The sequence below is a fragment of the Trichomonas vaginalis genome, chromosome IV, assembly GCF_026262505.1.
Source record: "Trichomonas vaginalis G3 chromosome IV, whole genome shotgun sequence".
NCBI lineage: Eukaryota > Parabasalia > Trichomonadida > Trichomonadidae > Trichomonas > Trichomonas vaginalis.
Window position 1 is genome coordinate 16,646,757 of NC_067206.1, and position 21,135 is coordinate 16,667,891.

Genomic DNA, 21,135 nt, shown 5'->3' on the forward strand with positions numbered 1-21,135 from the left:
TAGATTTTACAATACTGCAATGGTAGAGTTTAAGAGTTGTGCTTCAATGTAGAGACAGTCCTTATGGTCTAGAGGTAAGAACACTGGGCAGTTATGGTCATGAGTGGAGAACATGTCTATCCAAAACTCACGATTGAAGCCAGTTAATTTATAGTATTTAGGGTTAGGAAGTGGTGAAGTTCTTGTATGACCAATGAACTCATTTTCAACTCCCTTACTTAAGTTTGAATATAATATAGCTTGCTTTCTATCCCAAATGCCAGGTGTTACAATCTTTGAAAATTCATTTTTCCTCGGAAGCATTGCATCATAATTGAAAACATTCTTGAAATCATCACTTGGTTCAGAGATTTGAAATCTTATACGTAATGGATTTTTTTTCTTTTAGCGACTTCATTGAATGGTGAGAATACAACAAACTGACAGTCATGTGTTCCATCTTCATTTTCATTAAATTCATAATGAAAGTCTATAAGTTGTGGCTGACTACCTTCTTCTTTCAGTTGTGCAAGAAACTCACGTAAAGGTTGTAAAGTTTGTACTTCAATGTTGAACTTTTTCTCGAACATCTCATTAAATGAAATCATACATTGCAACAATGTTGTATCGTCTTTAAAGTATTTGTATATGTGAATGTTTTGGGCGCTTAAAGACTGTTCGTCATTTTCTATCTCGACTTGAAGTATAAAGTCAACCTTTCTGAAAGCACGTGTTATATACATAGATGTTATGCCAATGTACTTCTCTTCATTTATGTTCACAATCCAGTCTGTTGGAAACTTAAACGTTACTCTGTTCCCCTTTATTTTGACGTCAGGGTTTTCACTACTGAACGCAACAGATAAAGGTATTTGTCTATACATTTAATTCGGATAAAAATAAACCATTTACTCTTTCTTTGCTTCAGCTTCTTTAGCTTTTGCTTCAGCTTCTTCTCTAGCTTTCTTCGCCAGCAAACGTGGGTTCTTTTGTCTTCCAGCAGCTAATGCAGCAAGTTGTTTTTCACTAAGTTTTCTCTTTGGTCTCTCTGGCTTTTGTTCTTGTTTTTGTTCCTTCAGTTCGGATAAAATTTGCTCACGAATTTCTTTCTTCAATGCTTCAACATCTATGACCCCTTGGGTCTTGTCCGTAGGGCTTGTCTGAGTCATTTGACTGCAGATAAAAAACAAAATTAAAACTTTAACCGATGTAAAATGAGCTTGTCAAAATCAGAGCGAGAGTCTATTATATTAAATGACGCCAGAGGAATACAACATCCTTTCTATTACGTAAGTCAGAGTAAAGATGGTAAAATATACGTAAGAAAAAGAAAGGTTCCATTAGCGAATGCAGAAAGCGACAACATTAAGGTGTATGGTGAAGTCCACGAAGCCCATATAAAACCTTCTGTTCAAACTGAAAAGTCAAAGAACCAGAAGAAAAGAAGCCAGATGTACTTTCAATAACGAACCAAGAGCTTATTGCAAAGTTCGTGAATTTCATTGAAAAACAAACCGAGTCAAAGAACCCTGACCCCAGTGAAAGAAGTTGAGACAAAAGAGAATGTACAGTTCATTGAAAATGTCAAGAAACAACTTCCACCACGAATGCCAAGAAGAAGAGTGAGAATAATGAAGTAAATAGATATTTTTATCCGAAGTAAATACATGCAGAACGAACAGTTAAACGAATTTACTCCAGCAGAGCATATTCATCAGATTCGCTCATATTTCGATATCATAGATCAATGCAGTTCAAATTGGTGACACTAATAGAAAATATTCTGACGCAAAGATTCCATCACAACCTGGAACTGCTAAAGATAACACATGGGTAACATTCAATCTCTCACCTCCTGGTGAAAATATGTTGGACCTTTACAATACATTCATTACGTATAAAATGGAAGGTCAATTTATTGTAGATAAAGAAATTGGTTCAGGTTCCAATAAAACAAACCCACCAGGATTTTGGATTGGTTTCGATGACGCTTTCTATGCAGTTGCTGGATATCAAATCCTTGCAAATGGTCGTATCGTATATTCTCAAGACAACGCAAGAGAAGAAGCATATATAACTTCAAACTCACAAACTACCGAACAAATAAAGAAAGTAGATGTTTTCTCAAAGACTCGACATGAAGATGTATGGAGTCATTCGGGAACATGCAGAACAGGACAAATTGTTAGTGGTCCAATTACAGCAGGAAAATCATTTGATTTTAAGCTTCGTTTAAGAATTCCTGTTAGAAGATTCCTTCCATTAGAAGCTATTCGATTTATTCCAGCTTTTGCAGGAAACATTCAGCTTAAAGTAAAGTTCAGTAGCGACGCCTTACAATGCACATCTATATCTGTAAATGATATCATTGCTTTCAATCCAACTCTTAAAGTTGCATTTGCTTCAGATTCAAATCCACCGACAAATAAATTTGTTCCATGGAATGAACCATTCACTATGATAACGAAGGCAGTAGAAGCTAGTGGAACAGTTACTATTACAACTGTAACCCAGCAACTATTTCGAACAAAGATGGATTTTAATGAATGTTTCATTCATCCAAAGTCATTCTCTTTAGACCCTAACATTTATACAGAACTTGTAGAACATTATACAAACGAGGCTTTATGTTTTCCTGTTAAAGTTATGGATTGGATTCCTATGGACGGTTCATTCTCAAAGAATACAGATAGTTCAAGTGCAACATTTACAGCAGCTTATACGCCTATTAATGTTAAAAGTATTTGGGCACTATTTAGAAAGAAAGACAACTATTATGTTAATTTTGAGAACCCTAAGTTTAAATATCTTCAGCTTTCCATGGGAGCTTATGGAAATATGCCTGCAGAACCTGAAAAATCATATGGACCTGTATTTTATGAAATGGTTGCGAACGCTTGCAATACAAACAATGATATGATAGGATTTAATGAAGATGTTATGAGGTCATTGGTGGATGATGGTAGTGTGGAACATAAATGGGATAGCTATGACAACACACATTTCTTATGTGGTTTTCCAACAGAAGTGGACTTTTGCTTCCAGCAAGGTCAAACATCTACTGCTCCAATAACATACAAATTGTCTGTTAAAGGACCTATTGAACTAGCAACTGAAAATGTACCAAAGCCACTTATTGGATTTATGAGGGATTGTTGCTTTGCCATTCAGGTGCGTGCTAATGGAATCCCATAATAAGATTAGATGACTATAACTTAGCTACGGACGACAGTGAGGAATAAAGGATGAACGTTTATTTTTAAAGCTTATAAATGAGTTCTTCATCAAGCTCTCGTGAACCTTCACCATCTATGAAACAAACTTTACCAAACGATTATGGAGCACCTATTGAATATTTCTTACGAGCTGCACAATGGCAAAGAGCAGTCTCACCAAGGTTAGGTGTTCCACCAGCTCCTGTCAAAAATAGCATTTGGTCAAGTCCTTATATAAATATGGTCTCCCACTAGGTTTGCTAGCTACAGCAGGAGCAGTAATGATGTTGAAAAGAAATAAAGCAAATGTTGTAAATAATACTGAAGTAGCTGAAGTTAAACAAACTCCAACGCCTTCACAAGCAAAACCTTCAATGACTCCTGAACCTATGGAAGTACAAACTCCTGTTCAAAAGTCAACTCCTAAACCGACTCCAACATTTAAACCAGAACCTACTCCTCAAATAAATCGTAAAACTCCTGCGTTTCCTTACTGAAAAAAATAACGTTATTTTTATTTAATATTAAAATTTTTATTTGATTGAAATGACAAATAAAGTCACTGAAGCAATGAAACAAAAGTTTTTGGTAGAATACATTAAATCAGGAACTATTCCAGAAGGTTTTTACATTCATACTATGAAGGATGGTAGAGTTCAGTTTAGAAAGATAAAGCAACCATTAGATAGAGAAGGAATTTTGAGAAAGATTAAACTTCATGAGGACAACATTGCTGAACTTAGGAAGAAGTTAGAAGAGTTGGAGAAAGGAAGAGAGTTATAAAGCAATGAATTCAACAGACCCAAAGGGTCAGAGCCGCTTTGCGGCTAGGGTGAAAAAAGAGGTGAAAAAAGAGGTGAGATCTCACCGCTTCACCTAAATTTATTTTTGCGCTATGTTTTCATACGTGTGAGGGTGGTGATATCATTAATTTTTAAGTTTATTTTTTTATTTTATTTGGATGTAAATGACGAAAACTATTGAGATAACAAACTACAACGGTCATGAGTTCAAGAATTTGTTCTTCGTTCCTCGTGAAAATACATTCTATCAGATACGAGGGAGAAAGGGTAAAGTTAGTTTGAGCGTTTATGAAGGAATGAAGAATGGAAAGTTTATACAAGCATACGATACAAACGGTAAACGTGTTTCATTACATTTGTCAAAACTTACTAACATTTATTTTGACAGTGATTTTGACCTATATGAAGAAGAAAGTGAGTCAGAAGATTATGAGCTGTTATGTGAAGCACAGCAATGGGAGGAGTTGCAATACTTTTGTAAGTGAGAACGTTTATTTTTACATTAGTGAAGTCATTAGTGAAAACATTAGTGAATTCGTTAGTGAAGTCGTTAGTGGGTTTGTAAATATTTAAGGTTAAGTTAGTGTTGTCATTTGTGTTGTAAAAATATATGTTAACGGTTTTGTAAAGTGTCAAATTCACAAGTATTGGGTAAGGTGGAACGCAGTGCCACCATACACATGATATGTATACTAACTTAGAATACATCCAGAATTAATGAAAGGAAAATCAACAACAAAAACTTCATCATCCAAAATCAAAGCGGATAAAATTAAACCACTTACAACACCAAAACCTCCAACGGTAGTACCTCCTCCTTCAGTTAATCCTTCATCATTCACTTTATTATATCCATTTCAAACATTAAAGAAGCAAAAAGATTTTAAAAAGGATTTCAAGATATTAAATAAACCAACTGACCCAAAAATTCAACCATTAAAGGAAAAATTTAGTCGCCCTTCATTTGCACCATATCCATATTCATACGAAATCGATCATTTAGAATATTCAAAAGGAAACGTTACTTATTTATTTGCCATTAACATTAACACTAGATATTTATATTGCATTCCAGTGAAAGGGAAAACAGAACAGGAAACAAGAAGAGCTATTCAATACTTACTAGATCATGAAAGAGTAGATAATATCAGGGGTGATGGTGATAAAGGATTTCAGGCAGCTATGGCTCATTATTTCCCACAAATTAATTTTTACTTCTCATCTTCTCCATATACGTTTCATAATAAAATAGTTGATGCGGTAATGAGAACTCTTAGAGATGCGTTAGGAGTTAACGGTCAGATATACTGGAATGGAAATCATGACTCCATCATACAGCAGTTAGTATATTATTACAATAATACATGGCATAGAACTATAAACATGGAACCAGTGGAAATGAAAAATGATATTTCAAAAGAATGGGAATATATTAGAAAGCAAATGGAAAGGTTAAATGATGTTAAACGTGAACAAATTAATTCGGGCTCATGAATTTTAAACAAGGGGATAAAGTTTTGATTCATCTCGATTATGGAAAAACTGATAAATCAATGACAAAAAGAAGACGAAGATTTGACACAATAGCTGAATTTGTTAGATATATTAACGGCAATGCATTAGTTGAAGTTGACAATAAATTAATAGAAATTCCGATTTATTTTATTACTCCATTATATTTAAATATATTTAATTTTTTTATTTCGTAAGAAATGAGTGACAACAAAGCAGCCAAGAGTCCTGATTCAATTAAGATTCAGAGTCCAGACAATGAATATAAAAAAAACTAAACAGAATTAAATCAAAAATATGCTATTACAAAAGAAGCCGCAATGCGGTGGGGCTGATGCCCATAAAACTAAAGTAATTGAAAACGATAAAGAGAGGAAAGAAATAATCGAAAAATTAGAAACTTACCGTTCAATCCTTAAACTGAGTGAAGCAAAAATAAAAGAATTTAATAGAATAAATAAATTGATTGGAAGAGATGAATTTAATAAAGATGAATTTTTAAACTCAATCCAAATTTAATTTTTATTCCTCTTCGACAACGTCTCGAATAACTGAAGGTGTCACCACGTCACCATGTGTCACCTGGTTAATTAACTTCTCTCTGGATCCTGTGAAAAATCCTGTGATAAATAAATATGTCTGTTATAACTTACAGGATATGAATAGACCATACCACCTGAAACAAGAACACAAACATTTGAAGCATAACATAAAGCTTCAATGTCTCCATCAGCTTGAAAAATTTGTTCAAAACGACCAAATGGTATTGAAGATGATCTATAAATTTTATCATTTTGTAGGATAAAATACATGTTGTTAATGTAATACCACTTACTTGTATAATCAATTTCCAAATCTGATGACATCATACTAAACATATAATAATTTATCCCATCCTCACTAATGAAAATTTGATTGACTTCATAAATTAGTACCCATTTATTATTAACGCATCTAATAGGATTATTTGGATATTTAAATTTAGCATCTTGATTTAAATTACATTTGAACCATTGGATACAATCGAATGAATAACAAGGGTAAAAATCATCTCCAACCGTTATCATTCCCATAAATTTACCGTTATTATATTCAACATATAAAATTCTTGGATTAATGATTGGCTTTCGTGTATCAGGATTCCAAACAGATGGAGTAAATGATTCATAGTTTTTAAAATCATTTGTTTTAAAATAATAAAGCACTCCAGCTGTATAAAATAAATACGTGGTCACTCCATCGAAACATATCCATTCAAAAGAATCTATATCAAAGGTTTTATCTGATGATTTCATAAAATTTAAAAATGGTGGAGTAAAATAGACCTCTGATTGTTTTATTTCTTCATTAACAAATGATATATCAGCTTTCTTTGCTAACTCAGTATTAATGAATGAAATAACTTTTTCCTTATCTGCTTTCTTATTTAATTCAGTATTAACATATTCCTTATCTGCTTTCTTCATTAACTCATCGTTAACATAAGTTTTATCTGCTTTAAGGTCTAAACATCCTGAAACCCATTCTGTATCAGCTTTAACTTTAAAAGTCTCCAATGTCCATTCATGATACCATTTAACCTTTTCTTTAATTTCATTATCTTTTTCATCAACATAAACCAAATTTGCCTTCTTATTTAATTCAATATTAACATATTCCTTATCCACCTTCTTCATTATGTCATTTAGGAAACCTTCTATGAATTCCACATTTAAATTAAATCTTCCAATCTTCAAAACTTTAGGAAATGCATTTAATGCGTAATATCTCTGTTCTTCTGGTGGAATTGATGTTATATCATCCGTTATACCTTTAATTTTAGAATTCATAAATAAAATTTCTTTTATATTTGATATCACTGCACCACCTTTGCAAACGAATTCGAAATGGTCATTTTTCAATACTATCTCCAAATCTCCATATTTCAACCTTTGCGTTTGTTCTGCCGTCTTTGAATTATATGCATATATGGCGTATGTAATGGTCTGAAGGACCTGGGCGTTTTGCGCCTTAAGTTGCTGTTGTTTAATCATTTATTACGATTTAAAAATAAATATTTAATCCGTTATCTCATCAGCTATTTTCTCTATTTGAAATTGCCATAATATTTCATTCATAAATTCTAAATCACAATCAAATAGGTCAGTTATTCTAAATTTAATATTTGATAAATCTTTTGAATGAAGAATAAATGAATTCCCGGATAATTGAAACGGATATTAAAGAAAATGTGTTTAAGTTGATGGATAAAATGTTTTGTATTGATGGGTAAGAGTTAGGGTCTAATGTTTGATGTGAAAATCTCATTGGGGTATTAACTTTATCACATTTGATTAAAATGAAATTGGAACCAGTGTCAGAATACAAAACATCCCCAACATCTTTTCAAAATTTAATATCCCCAACAATGAACGAAGATGAGGAGTACAAAATTTAATTTTCAGCGGAAATTTAATAAGGTTATTTATTCATCAAGTTCAAAAAGTTTATCAGGTTTTGATTTAAAATTTTCTTCATACCATACGATAAATGATTCATTTAAATAACTTAAAATCATGTTAATATCCCATTTCGCTATCACATTATTTATATACATATCATACGTTTTTTCAAGGTCATCTTTAATAAATGATATATAATCTGAAGAGTCTAAAAGAATGGGATTAAATTTACCACTCACAGAAACGAGAGTAACATTATAAATTCCGCTAACTGTTAAATTTAATTCACAGTTATTATTCGAAATAATATTGATAATTGACATTTTTTTTACGATTAAAAATATGGTAAAGCGTTATTTTCCAGTGATAAATAAAACTAGAATAAGATTACCTCAAGAATTCATAAATTCAACGAATAAGAAATTCATTCATGTTATAAATTTTAGTGTTTTCAGAAAATATGAGTCAGTGTCATATTCATCAACAGGTTATATTTCACTTCATTCAAATTTAGTTCAATCAAACCCATATAATGACCATTTCATAAGATTTTCAGATGGTATTAAAAATGTAATTGATAGATTAAAATATGAACAGATTGACAATATCGAATTTTTGGAATTTTGGTTTAAATATCCCGATGGAAAAAAGATTGAAGTTAAAGATAAAGCTGATACTATAACAAAAACAATTACAATGACCGATCCGGATAGTGGGGAACAAAAAGAAATAAAACAAACGATAGAAATGGTGAAAGGTCAATTATTATTGATTATGATTCAAAGGATTATTATTCGATAATGTTAATGCTTGAATATTAAATAGCCTTAACAAAGAATTTTTCAAGTGATATTTTATATTCATCAACTATTTTATTATAAATATCATTATATGTTAAATGAAGTTCAGTTGTTGTTCCGTTCTTTGATATCTTAATTGTGCTAATATCCTTTATAGGATTTATTTTTGCAACTGTTCCGCAGCATGAAACCTCATCATCTATGAAAAATTGAATCTTAACGTCTGAATCTTGAACATCACAAAGAATGGCGATAATGTGAATTAATGATTCATAAGGTAAAATAATTAAACCGGATTGGTCAATTAAATTTATTATTGAATCATAATTATTAATTATTATATCACGGTAAATTTTCATTAATTCAGAATTAATGTCTATTTTATATGGGTTCTCGATGTTTGATGAAAGAGGCGGGGGTATGTTGGATAAGTGGGAATTTCAACAGGTTCTTTACCGGGTTCAGATAAAATGATTGGGTCTCCATTCTCATGGTTTTCTTCATTCTCCTCATTCTTCGGTAAGTCACGAGTTAATAAATTTGGTTGAGTTGCTGACCTTGTTAATTCAGGGCTAACATTAACTTTAACATTTTGAATAATTCGTGATTTATCATCATTTACGTTATAACCAACCGTAATCTCTGCTTTTGCGTTAGTGTTCTTTTGACTAGTGAAACGTCTTCTCATTTATAATCGAATAAAAAAATATATTTAAACTTTTATTTTGCTGGAAGTTTTGAATCTATTATTCCCTGTATTTGTTCTTGAAGTTGATTTTAGCTGGTTTCATTGTAATTAATAGACCTAATATATTCATTAATTGCATTCTTATAATCATCTGATTTCTCAAATTTTCTTTTATCTGATTCCTTAACTAAATCATAAGTTAAACCTCGTTGCTGATATAATGGTTTCTTAATTAAATCTTTGAATGCTTGAGATAAAGCACCTGATGCAATTCTTGCTACTATAATTGGTTGGAATTGCTGTTTAAGTTCATCTTTAACATTTGCGAAAACTGGATCGAATAAAGCAACTTTAAAGAATTTCTTAGCTGAAATTTCGGTCTAATATTTGCATATTGACCATCAAACTGGTTAGAATATCGTGGTAATCCATCCGGTCCCTCTTCAATAGCATTTAATTCTTCATTGAAATAAGAATATGGATTATAACGGTATGAATTAATTGGACCATTTTCACCTTCTCCAATGTATTGTTTAACAGCTTTTCCATTTTCATCAAATTGCATAGGATAACGTTCATTATATGCTTTACGTTTAGGATAATCAGTTATAGTTAATTTGTAACCATTTATGACTTTAATATTACCTTGACCATCAGTAATGAAAACTTCATTTATACCATCAGGTTTTCCATTTGGACCCGTAATGTCTGCTTCGTGTGCTTCCCAATTTGGACCTTGACGTTTGGCATATGCTTGAGCTTCTGGTAATGTTAAAACGTTTCTCATTTGTTTAACATCTTTTTGAAGACCAGCAACAATATGAACTAATTCTTTCATTCCATCAGGAACTTTCATAGTTCTATTATATGCACCCTTTTTGTTTGTTCCTTGTTTTAATGGAACCTGTAGAAGATTTGCCATTTCTGTCATGTTTAATTATAAATAAAAATAAAAATTAATTATAAAAAGTTAATCAAATTTAACACCTCCTTTATTTAAATCAACTATTATTTTTCCATGTTCACCTAATTGCTGATATTGTGTGTAAAGTTCATTAATGCTCATTGGTAAATTCACTTGATAAAGCATAACGTTCAACTGTTGACGACTAAACCCACTGAAAATGAAAAGTGTTGATAGATTTGATTTAATGTTTGTGCTTAATGCTTTGAAGTATTGAACAGCCATGAAGAATGAACACTGAATGTGTCGACATTGAGTTAATAACTGATTAAAATATGATTTCTCATTTGTTATTAGTTTTGATTTCACTGCATCATCTAGAAAAATGAGTGAATGCAAAAATTCTCTATCAAAATTTGAAATAGAAAGTGTTTCAAATAATTCATCCCGTTGTTTATCAATAATTTTATCCTCTAATCCTTGCTTCTTGATTGTATTATATAATTCTTTATACATTAAAAAGTTTTTTAAATAATCTTCTGCTTCTTCTTGTGATAAATAAATAATTGGAATTTTGATTAAATGCTTTAAAGATTCAAATGTATCATCTGAAGGTGAACCTGAACGGTTGATATAAATTAACACGTGTGAATAGGGGGAAGTGTTAGCAATAATGATAATTTGTTTTAATATCGTTAATGTTTTACCTTTATTCTGTTTACCAATTGCTGCAGTGATTGAATTTAAGTAACATTCAGAATATGGAATTTTCATTAATTTTTCCTTAGATAGAGCATTTCTATTATCACTCAATGCTTCATTAATCATATCATCTATGTATGTATTATATACTCCTGCTAATTCTTCATAAGGAGTGGATGAATTTAAATCCATTTAATCAAAAATAAATTTATAATTTTAAACATTTCTATTCATCAATATTTCATCATATGAACTTCTATACTGTGGTGGTGTACCTGTTGGATGATATTTCAAACCTTCATCCGGTGTCCATGTCCAATATGTAGTCCTAGTAAACCAAACCTGAGGAGGATTTGTCACCTTTGAACAGTAAGTGTCATTTTCACCCTGAATGATTGGATAAGCTTTCACTTGTACTGTAACTTGTGAGTTGAAAGTTTCTAATCCATCAAAGAATATACCCGCTCCATCACGTTGAACTGGAATAGTGCATAAGAATGAAGTTTGGTCTTTCCATGTTCTAGCTAATGGCGTGCCATCATCTGCATTAAGTGGTCTAGTTAATGAGTCCTCGTATTCTTCTGTGCATTCATTCACTCCATCTAAATCAGAAGCTTGAAGCATACGTGTAAAGAATATGTCGCCCACTGTGGTCATCGCTTGATCGGGGAAGTTTCTGGAATCTATAGTGACCTGAAGACCTCGAAGCATTGGATTTTCTAAAACTGTTCTTTGCATTGCATTCTTCGGAAATGCTAACACAACATCTGTAACATTATGAAGAGCGTATGAGAAATCTGAGCTAATACCTTCAGGAGTGATGCAACCTCCATTTAGTGAACGAACGTCAATATGTTGAGCTGGAATCATGAATGGATCTTCCTTACTGAATAAACGTGGTATTGCTTTAACTGATTCTTCAATTAAACCGTATCCTGGTGTAATGCATTTATCCTCTAAAACTTCCATCTTTGTGCATGAAATAATAACGTCATCAACTGTTGCGTCAGCAGATGTAGCGGCTAAGCTTGTAATTAATTTGGCAGGAAGTCCGATTTGTTGGAATTTGCGATCATATTTATAAACATGATTCATAATCTTTTCATAATTTTCATCAGTTATCTTTTCATAAACGTAATTTTGTAAATCAGCAACTCTTAACGGGTCAACCTGACAAAATACTAAAGTATCCCTGAAAACATAATATTTAAGAATGATATCACCAAATGATTTAGGATAATCATCGAACGCCTGAAATGCTAACAAATCATTTACCGGAATAATCATATCAAAAGTGACATCAACTTCTTCATTTGCTTTCTTGAAAACTTCTGAAGGGTCAATATATTTACCACATACTGAGTTATCATATTTTTGAACATTATTATATAACGAATGAACAAACTTTTTAACTTTCCTTTCTGATTTTTTTATATGTTGCAAATGCGAAAGATTCACGGGCGCAATCCATCTGAAGATAACCGGCATCACCTCTTTCGGTTTCTACTTCTAATTGTTTAAAGCTTTGATTTGATGATTTGTAACCAACGAATAAACGCATGCATTTAAAAGCGGCATCACATGTGAAAGCTTTATTTGAAACTAGAGTTGCTTTAACTTTGCGTTTAATATATGTGTCACCTAATTGGTTCACATCATGAGCCGGATTTGTAATTCTTAAATGAGTTTGTTTATCATCAAAATATGGAGCATCAGAGTCATAGCATGAACTTTCAAGTTCTCTATAATATCTTCTACCGTCATTCTTTGCGAATATTTCATTTATCTTTTCGAATGAATGAAATACATTTCCATTAATCGGTTTAGTGTTTGGCACCAAATAGTTAGTCGTCATTTATTAATAAATAAAAAATCAAAATTAAAAGATGAAAATGAATTTTTAATTTTAATGAAATAATCAACTATGGCTGCAGGTATATTTAAGAAACTGTGGAATAGAGTAAAAAGAGGAGCGAGTAAAGTTTGGGAAACATTGAAGAAGGGGGCAAATTGGATATTTAAGAATAAAGAAGCAATTAGTGACGTTGCTGAATCAATAACACCAAAAGCTGCCCCAATAAGAGAAGTTTTAAATAAAGGAGAAAAAGTTTATCAAAGACTACAACCGATACTAAGATAAAAATAATTTTAAGCCGCTAAGCGGTGAGATGATCCATAGGATCTCATATTTATTTTTCCACTATCTACCTCCTATTTTATTAAGTATTCCTTCAGCAATTCCACCAATTGCGTTACCTGCTTGTGCTCCCATCGCCGGATTACCTGCTTTAGTACCTAATACTCCACCTATGATAGTTCCTGCCGTTTTCGCTACTGGTGCCAAAAAGTTTGCAACGGGTTTAATAATCTTTTTATAAACCAAACCCGCAGCTTTCTTAATTCCATCCCATAATTTTTTAAAGAATCCTGCCGCCATTTCTGATTTAATATTAATTAAAAAAATATATTTCATCACTTATATTCTAATTTTTATTTAATGATAAATGAAACCGATTTTAAAAATAAATGAAACAGAGGAGGAAGAAATAAATGAAAGTGAAAATGTTCAACAAAAAATAAACGTTGTTAAACCAATTACTGAAATAAAAATTTTTTCATCTGTTGAAGAATTTAATGACTATTATGCTAATAATAAAAAATTATTTGAAGAATTGACAACGTGTAAATTGAATAAAATGTTTAAAGTTGATGGATTCAAAATTTCAAAAATAAAAGGAGTGGTTAGTTTGAAATCTATTCCTCAATCAAGAATCACCTCATTAATGAAAATAGATGATTTAACAAAAAGAATAGAAATTATTGAAGAAAGAATGAATCAAATAATTGATTTCATAAATTCAAATAATCATTAGTTTCTTAAAGTTCTATGTTGAACTCATCAAATTCTTCTTCATCATTACCATTACCATTACCATTACCATTACCTTTAGCGAGTTTATTTACTCTTTCAACTTTATCTTTTGATAGTCTTTCGTTTAATTTTTTTCTGAAGTTTTTCGTTACCAAGTTCTAAAATTTTAAACGGATGATTATTAAACCCATTCAGGATTTAAACAATGTTTAATTAATCGCGGAATATCTGACATCATCTATATATAGCTTCTTTTATAAAAGATAAAATAAATTATTTTAAAATTAATGTTAATTTTTTTTAATGGTTTATTTTTTTAAAATTTTTTTTTATTTTTTATTTCATTATGTATGGGCTGAGTGTAAATGTCTTACAATTTTGAAAATTTTTTAAATCTTGATTTATTCAAAAACGTAAGAATAAAAACCGTAAGAATCATACATTTTTTACTTCATATGTTAAAAAAAATGATACAAAATCGCTCGATATTGTATGAATTCTTACGTTTACAAAAAAAGTCACAAAACCCATCATATCCTACTACTTATAGGCTTAATAATACTGAAAATAATAATTTTGGATCATGAGATAAACATGTGAATGGAAATTCCAAACTTAACTCGCATTTCCAAAATCGATTCCTTATTCCAAAAAAATTTTCAATTAGAATAAGACCCTATATTATTTTAATTGAAAATTGATTTTGGAATAAGGAATTAATTGATAATAAGAATTATGAATAGGAATACAGAATAAAGAATATCCGATTCTCAAAAGGAATCAAGATACTAACATTCAAAAAATTGAATATTTACTGTGAAAATTTAAGGGTGTACTCCGGTCAAAAAATGGTGTCAATTAGTACCGAATCGGCATAATAGAAAAGCCCTTGATCGTTGAAACGTTATGGTAATAGTTTCAATGCCCATCTAATATTATATCATACAGTAAAATGAAAATCCAATTTAATAATTTATATGCTACATATAATTCAACATCCAAACTTAAAAAGCGTCTATAATTAAAAACTATTGTATTAAAACCAAAATCACAAACTTTTGATAACCTATTCCTCAAAAGCCAAGAAATTTCAAATTATTTCTAAACATAGAATAGAGATTTTTAATAAATAGATGAAATGATCGAATTCAAATCTGTTACAGGCATTTAACTCATAGAGAACAAGACCTACAAGGGCAAAGATTTTCACATACTTTTTGAACCAAGTGTACGCAAAATACATTACTTCAGAGTAGGAACATGATGACTTTCAAATCCGATAACTTCAAAATTTAAATTGAAACAATATTATAAAAAAATGCACAAATAATATAAATGGATTATTTATAATGCGATAATTATACTATACTTAGTTAATGTATTTACATTATCTTAGTTAAATTACGAGATCATGGCTTTTTGCAAAAAAATCATAATAATTTACAAAATTAAATAATTTGTAGAAATTTAAGTATGGTAATTGTAATGTATCACGGTAATTAATAATATAGCTTCGAAGCTATTGCTTGACGACCATAATCAGTTGGCTCATTTGCATTTTTTTGTGATGCTCTAAATTCTCGACGTTTATGGTTTTCCTGAGCCCTATAGTTGGGATCAGAGGTACGGTATTCTCTTCTTTGTTCTCCAACTTCACTAAGAATATGGGAAATTTGCTTGTTAAAAGGATTTTGAGGTTTAATACCGATTTCATTGGGAACTCTCTCTAATCCATGTGGATCATTGTGCTCTATGACGTTAAGAAGAGCTCTTGATGCTAACGAATTTCTTAATACTTTGTTTTTGGGTGCAGCACGAGTGATAAAAGCATGAAGACTTTCATTCTGCTGCGTGTTAAATGATCCACACGTTTTAATTATATAAGTTTTTACGTTTTTTGTATGAAATTATAACTGCATGTCGTATAGGTTCTTCTCCAGTACAAACGACATGCAAGAATTGTCGCGATCATGTGATATCAATTTGAAGTTCTCAAAAGGAATTTGTTCAGAACAATTCTTGAGAACTTGTGTCTCAAGATTTTGGGTCCGAACCAAAGTAGCCTACAAATCGAGAGGAAACTTTGGTCGCAACTATGAATACAAAGTATATTGACCTATGACATATACCATATATCAGTACATATACCCCACATATACATATATCACTTTGGCCTATAATTTCATTATTGATAAAATAATTATTTTTAAAATTACATTAAATTTCAATATTCTTTTCTACAATGAAATAACTCTTTATATTGGTATATATAACAGTAACAGATTGCATCAATATCTATTATAGTAGTGCATTAAATTTTTGATCACATCAAAAAATGTGTCCAAATGTATTAAATCGGTTAAAAAGCATTATATTTATATATATATGATATCCATACGTTGATAGCATGTAGATATATTGTATATTGAGATATTTGAGAAATGATTAATGATGTGCTAAAATTTGGTGTGTTTGAGAATATTTGCTTGTTGATATTAAATTTATTAGTGTAAATGATATCAAATATATATGAATGAGTTAAGTATATAGAGATTTTTCGGAATCTCCAAGATATTCGCATCAAAAAAAGTTTCGTTAATTTTGATAAATGTATATGTGTGTTTTTTGTTATATTATATAGATGAGAATGTGGGGGTAGGACCATTTGTATCGGTCTCAAATAACTCCTTTGTACTTTTTCGTTGTGCACGTTCCACAGCACCAGGTGGTGCTGTCCGGAACACCGCTATATAATATATTATACTATATAATGTTTCCTATATTTCATACATATACTTCATATATATAGCTCATTCACATAATGCACAATAATCGTTTTTTGACCCCCGATAAGCGTCTTTTTTAATCACAAAAACACATTTATATCTCTGTGGATATTGATCCTACACACATCTTTTATTATATAAATAAAAAGTATATATTATTATAAGACATCTATAACAAAATGAGTACAAATGGACTAACTTTTTTTTGGATATAAATTATATTTTCTCAAAAAATAGCTCAAACTCATAAAACACATCACAAAATAAAATATTTTACTAAATATATTCAAAATACACTCAGATTATATAAGCTTATGTGTAATATGCTGATTGCATTTTAATCACACCTCAAAACTCACCCAACAAGCCTAAATCTTTTATCACATATTTGGACACATATATAGATATTATTCATATATATCATAAGCTCATAACACATCACCCTCACAAGATATAATAAAATTTGAATGCTTTTGATGTGCTCCACGTACGAATTTTTTTGATAGTTAATATTGAGTCTATCTGAATACACCATATAGTATTACTAATAGTATTATATTTATCTATTATGCAAAATTAAGAATAAAGTTGATAACCATAGAATTTCACCTTTGATGTGCTAATATCTCAATGAATACTCAATAACACTCGTTCTAATACACATAGCATACACCTATATAATATGTAATATAATAAACATATACATTTATTAAAATTAACGAAACTTTTTTTGATGCGAATATCTTGGAGATTCCGAAAAATTTTGGACTTTTTACATGAAACACACACAGAACAAATACACTCATGAAATAAAATATACACACGCTGTCAAATCAAATCTGACACATTTTTTAAGATATCGAAATTCTTTTCACAAAAAAATCTTGATTCACAATCTAATCAGCTGTCAAATGGAATGATTCCAATTTTTCCGAAAAAAATTGCGGCAACTGAAGGACATCCAATTAACAATTTTAATGAAAAATAATTTTGCAATACATTATCTTGAAATGAAACAATGAAATTGGTTGAAAATGATTTCTTTGAAATTGTTCAGAATGGGGGAATTGAACGAACATTCTCTGAAGAATTGAGAAATTTCTGAAACTTGGTTGAAAATGTGAATAATAACATTGACATGACATGTTGTTCCTAGATTGACCAAACCTGCATAATTCATCAGAATTAAAGCGAATGTTGGAACAATGAACTTGGGAATTACAATTGAGTCGGGGATCTTCCAATTTGGAACTTCAGATGATACTGACTTTGGTAATGGATCATTTCTCCATTCAAAATCAAATGGATCTTCATTGTTCATGGGATGGAGATATATTAAATAATTGGTCAAGACTACCAAGCATTCGAGGATAAGCTTGAAATTTGCATGTTCTTCTCTGAAGCCCTTACTCACTGTGCTCCATCAGAGCTTTAATCGAGCCTAGTACTTTTCGAGGCGTGCTGAACCGTTGGGTGGAAATTGAATACCCACACTTCAGCATGGACCCTTCTGATGGAGATAGACCCAACATGTATATGGATGAATATTAGTACATTAGGTATAGATGAACATATATAGGAATGAGGACCACCTTGGGTCAGCATCAGATATCGAATTTTAGAACCATCTAATTTTCATTCAATATTCTATAGGTGCAATGTATGTTTCCTATATATAAAGGTTTGATAATAGTTAGGTCTCAATATAGATCTTTGGTCCCAATTTATATTATGAATATCATCAATTTGTGTGTTTTTAACATTATATATTAGTATTGTGTTGATATAATGCTATATTATGTAGTGGTAGGTGTGTCTTGATATAAATTATGTTATTGATCGGGATATGAGTACAAATGCAAGTTATCCCGGGGTGAGGTCAGGGCTATCGCGTCCTAATTCATAGGAAGGGTTATCATGCCTAGTATGTGTGTGCTGTGCTATCCGTTTGTCCATTGGATGGCACAGCACACACAATCACAAGACAAAACCTCGAAGCGAGGAACAGTTCTTGTAAGGATGTGGTAACTATATACCTATCCTTACAAGAACTTGTATAGTGGAGCAATGTTTCGAATTGCTCCACTTTTCCTCCCATCGAGGTTATCCCGAGGTGAAGTCATAGCAATGGGGCTCATATTGATGGTGCACCATTGCTATGACTTGCACCTTCGTATGGTACTATCCATTATGAATTTTGAAATAATTTTGCAATTGAAATAATCTTAAATTTAACAAAAAAGGCCGAGAAGGGGGTCCTTTCTCAAGGTCAGGGCCCCTTCTAGTCTTTCTGGTGTCGGAAGGAGTGGCTTTTGCCAGTATTGCCGCTCCTTCCGGCATCATCTTTGCATTTCGCAATTGTCGCGGCAAGTGCATTCTGGCACCACAGGTGCACTTGCCGCGACATATGATTGCGAGTGTCTGCTGCTCAGCCCCGGATTCGCAGCAGACACTCGCAATGCGAACCAAAGTTCGCCAGAAAGACCGGGAAGGGGGTCCTTTCTCAAGGTCAGGGCCCCCTTCTAGTCTTTCTAGAACTGTAATTTGACTTATTTTGCCGAATCTCAGGGAAAACCGTCCGTGATTTGAACGATCTCCTGAGATTCGGCAAATTTGATTGTAAGCGAGGCTCTGGCCTTTGCTTGGGCCAGAGCCTGTATTTGTATGTCTTTCAGGGCCGAGTTCCTGCGAGATCGTCGACATGATCGACGATCATCGCAGAACTCGGCCCTGAGGATGAATTTTGCAGGCTCTGGCCTTTGCTTGGGCCAGAGCTTCGTATTTTCTACTTCCGGATTCCACTCCTGCCGCCCGGGATAAGGGCGGCATTTGGGAAAGCCGGCCCTGGGGAATGTAAGCCATGCCCTGGCCTTTGCTATGGCCAGAGCCTGTATTTGCATGTCTTTCAGGGCCGAGAAGAGAGGAGATCGCCAATGATGTGGACGATCTCCCTCAAACTCGGCCCTGCGGATTGTATTTACAAGCTCTGGCCTCGGAAAAGGCCAGAGCTTCGTATGGACGTTCTCTCGGGACTGGATTCCTCTCCGGCCGCCCCGAATCAGGGCGGTCTTTGAGGAAGCCGGCCCCGAGGATTGTTTGCGAAGCTCTGGCTTTTCCTGAGGCCAGAGCTTGTGATTTTCGTTCAAAGCCAAGTTCCTCTCGGATCAGGCCTAATGAGGACGACCGTCGAGGAACTTGGCTCTGAGGGGATGAATTGTTGGCTCTGGCCTCGATGAAGGCCAGAGTTTTGAATGGAATGTTTTGATGGGATGAGCCTATGAGCAGTAAGCTCGTCCCATCAAAACATTCGTTTAAAAATTGAATTAAAAATTATCGTATGCATTCAAAAATTAAAACAATTAATATGTATAATATTATTATGTAATAATAATAGAATAAAATATATATAAAATTATGTAAAATTTTCAAAAAATATTGGAAAATGGAATTTTGAAAGAAAAAATAAGAGTTTGTATATGAAAAATTGATATTAGAAAAAATCTAGATTAGTAGAGTTAGATTATTTAGAATTTAAATGAGAAATGAATTATGAAAAAGGAAGATTAGAAAGAATTGTATATTTATAATTTAATAAAATGAAGGAATCGAACTAAGGAGTTTACAATTACAATACAATAGGACAATATATTGTAATTGTAAACTCCTTTCGAGAAACGATTTTCGAATGTGACATTCGTGCCACAAAGTGAAAGCTTTTCTCGAAAGGAGTTTACAATTACAATACAATAGGACAATATATTGTAATTGTAAACTCCTTTCGAGAAACGATTTTCGAATGTGACATTCATGTCAAACAATTAAGCAAAATTCTTATCTGAGTACATGTATGCAGGGTGCTATGGAAAGACCCTGCATATATGCACTCAGATCGGAAACTTTGTTCACGATGTCACATCGTGGAACAAAAGTGGCCAATATTCCCGATCTGAGTACATGTATGCAGGGTACCATGGAAAGACCCTGCATATATGCACTCAGATCGGAAACTTTGTTCACGATGTCACATTGCGGAACAAAAGTGAGAGCAAACCGAACATTTTAACCACATTATAAGTTTATGTAAGGATAAAAATATAAATTCCCTGTCCTTGCACAAACTGTTGCTCGCTACGAAGTTTTGCTTTGTGATTGCGCGTGCAGAATCATTTTAAGCACATTTCAATAGCACAGAGCACATATAATATATGAATAAAACAATTTTATAACCTCATAATATAAAAATAAATGTTTTGAGTTCGCCATAAATTATGCATTCCCATTATTTTGGATCTATATACTTATTCCTAATAATATATATTATAACACATATAGTACCCCTCATATCTACTGTGATAATATAAAAAAACGATTTCTGTGTTAAGATATAATTTATCTCACATATCAAACTATGGATTTAACCTATAATAACACAA

At 32.0% G+C, this 21,135-nt stretch overlaps 9 protein-coding genes and 2 pseudogenes across 11 annotated transcripts, besides 3 other annotated features; 4 read left to right on the forward strand and 7 right to left on the reverse strand.

Annotated features, from left to right (window-relative positions):
- Positions 1 to 4,677: part of a mobile genetic element that runs on past the window's edge.
- Positions 7 to 569, reverse strand: TVAGG3_0107180 (annotated as a pseudogene). The gene has a single exon. A coding segment is annotated over exon 1 (563 nt).
- TVAGG3_0107190 (uncharacterized protein) lies at positions 888 to 1,148 on the reverse strand (the record flags this gene model as incomplete). The annotated part of the gene is made up of 1 exon (XM_051223006.1): positions 888 to 1,148. One exon carries the CDS (start codon positions 1,146 to 1,148, stop codon positions 888 to 890), a length of 261 nt encoding a protein of 86 aa, XP_051107992.1.
- TVAGG3_0107200 (kinase C-related family) lies at positions 3,479 to 3,691 on the forward strand (the record flags this gene model as incomplete). Its single annotated transcript, XM_051223007.1, has 1 exon — positions 3,479 to 3,691. One exon carries the CDS (start codon positions 3,479 to 3,481, stop codon positions 3,689 to 3,691), a length of 213 nt encoding a protein of 70 aa, XP_051107993.1.
- Positions 3,741 to 3,977, forward strand: TVAGG3_0107210 (uncharacterized protein; the record flags this gene model as incomplete). Its single annotated transcript, XM_051223008.1, has 1 exon — positions 3,741 to 3,977. The coding sequence occupies one exon, from the start codon at positions 3,741 to 3,743 to the stop codon at positions 3,975 to 3,977; it is 237 nt and encodes a 78-aa protein (XP_051107994.1).
- Positions 4,025 to 4,161: a terminal%2Cinverted (terminal inverted repeat of Maverick-1B transposon ID:TVAGG3_0107000).
- Positions 4,162 to 4,482, forward strand: TVAGG3_0107220 (uncharacterized protein; the record flags this gene model as incomplete). Its single annotated transcript, XM_051223009.1, has 1 exon — positions 4,162 to 4,482. The coding sequence occupies one exon, from the start codon at positions 4,162 to 4,164 to the stop codon at positions 4,480 to 4,482; it is 321 nt and encodes a 106-aa protein (XP_051107995.1).
- Positions 4,678 to 4,714: 37 nt separating the features above from the next.
- Positions 4,715 to 5,491, forward strand: TVAGG3_0107240 (integrase core domain containing protein family; the record flags this gene model as incomplete). Its single annotated transcript, XM_051223010.1, has 1 exon — positions 4,715 to 5,491. One exon carries the CDS (start codon positions 4,715 to 4,717, stop codon positions 5,489 to 5,491), a length of 777 nt encoding a protein of 258 aa, XP_051107996.1.
- Positions 4,715 to 11,110: a mobile genetic element.
- Positions 6,100 to 7,542, reverse strand: TVAGG3_0107260 (uncharacterized protein; the record flags this gene model as incomplete). Its single annotated transcript, XM_051223011.1, has 1 exon — positions 6,100 to 7,542. The coding sequence occupies one exon, from the start codon at positions 7,540 to 7,542 to the stop codon at positions 6,100 to 6,102; it is 1,443 nt and encodes a 480-aa protein (XP_051107997.1).
- On the reverse strand, positions 8,768 to 9,381 carry TVAGG3_0107270 (annotated as a pseudogene). The gene has a single exon. A coding segment is annotated over exon 1 (614 nt).
- On the reverse strand, positions 9,840 to 10,369 carry TVAGG3_0107280 (uncharacterized protein; the record flags this gene model as incomplete). Its single annotated transcript, XM_051223012.1, has 1 exon — positions 9,840 to 10,369. A coding segment is annotated over one exon (530 nt), but the record flags the coding sequence as incomplete, so codon positions are not given.
- A 150-nt stretch (positions 11,111 to 11,260) lies between the features above and the next one.
- TVAGG3_0107290 (uncharacterized protein) lies at positions 11,261 to 12,331 on the reverse strand (the record flags this gene model as incomplete). The annotated part of the gene is made up of 1 exon (XM_051223013.1): positions 11,261 to 12,331. One exon carries the CDS (start codon positions 12,329 to 12,331, stop codon positions 11,261 to 11,263), a length of 1,071 nt encoding a protein of 356 aa, XP_051107999.1.
- A 121-nt stretch (positions 12,332 to 12,452) lies between these two features.
- On the reverse strand, positions 12,453 to 12,899 carry TVAGG3_0107300 (uncharacterized protein; the record flags this gene model as incomplete). The annotated part of the gene is made up of 1 exon (XM_051223014.1): positions 12,453 to 12,899. One exon carries the CDS (start codon positions 12,897 to 12,899, stop codon positions 12,453 to 12,455), a length of 447 nt encoding a protein of 148 aa, XP_051108000.1.
- Positions 12,900 to 21,135: the final 8,236 nt, after the last annotated feature.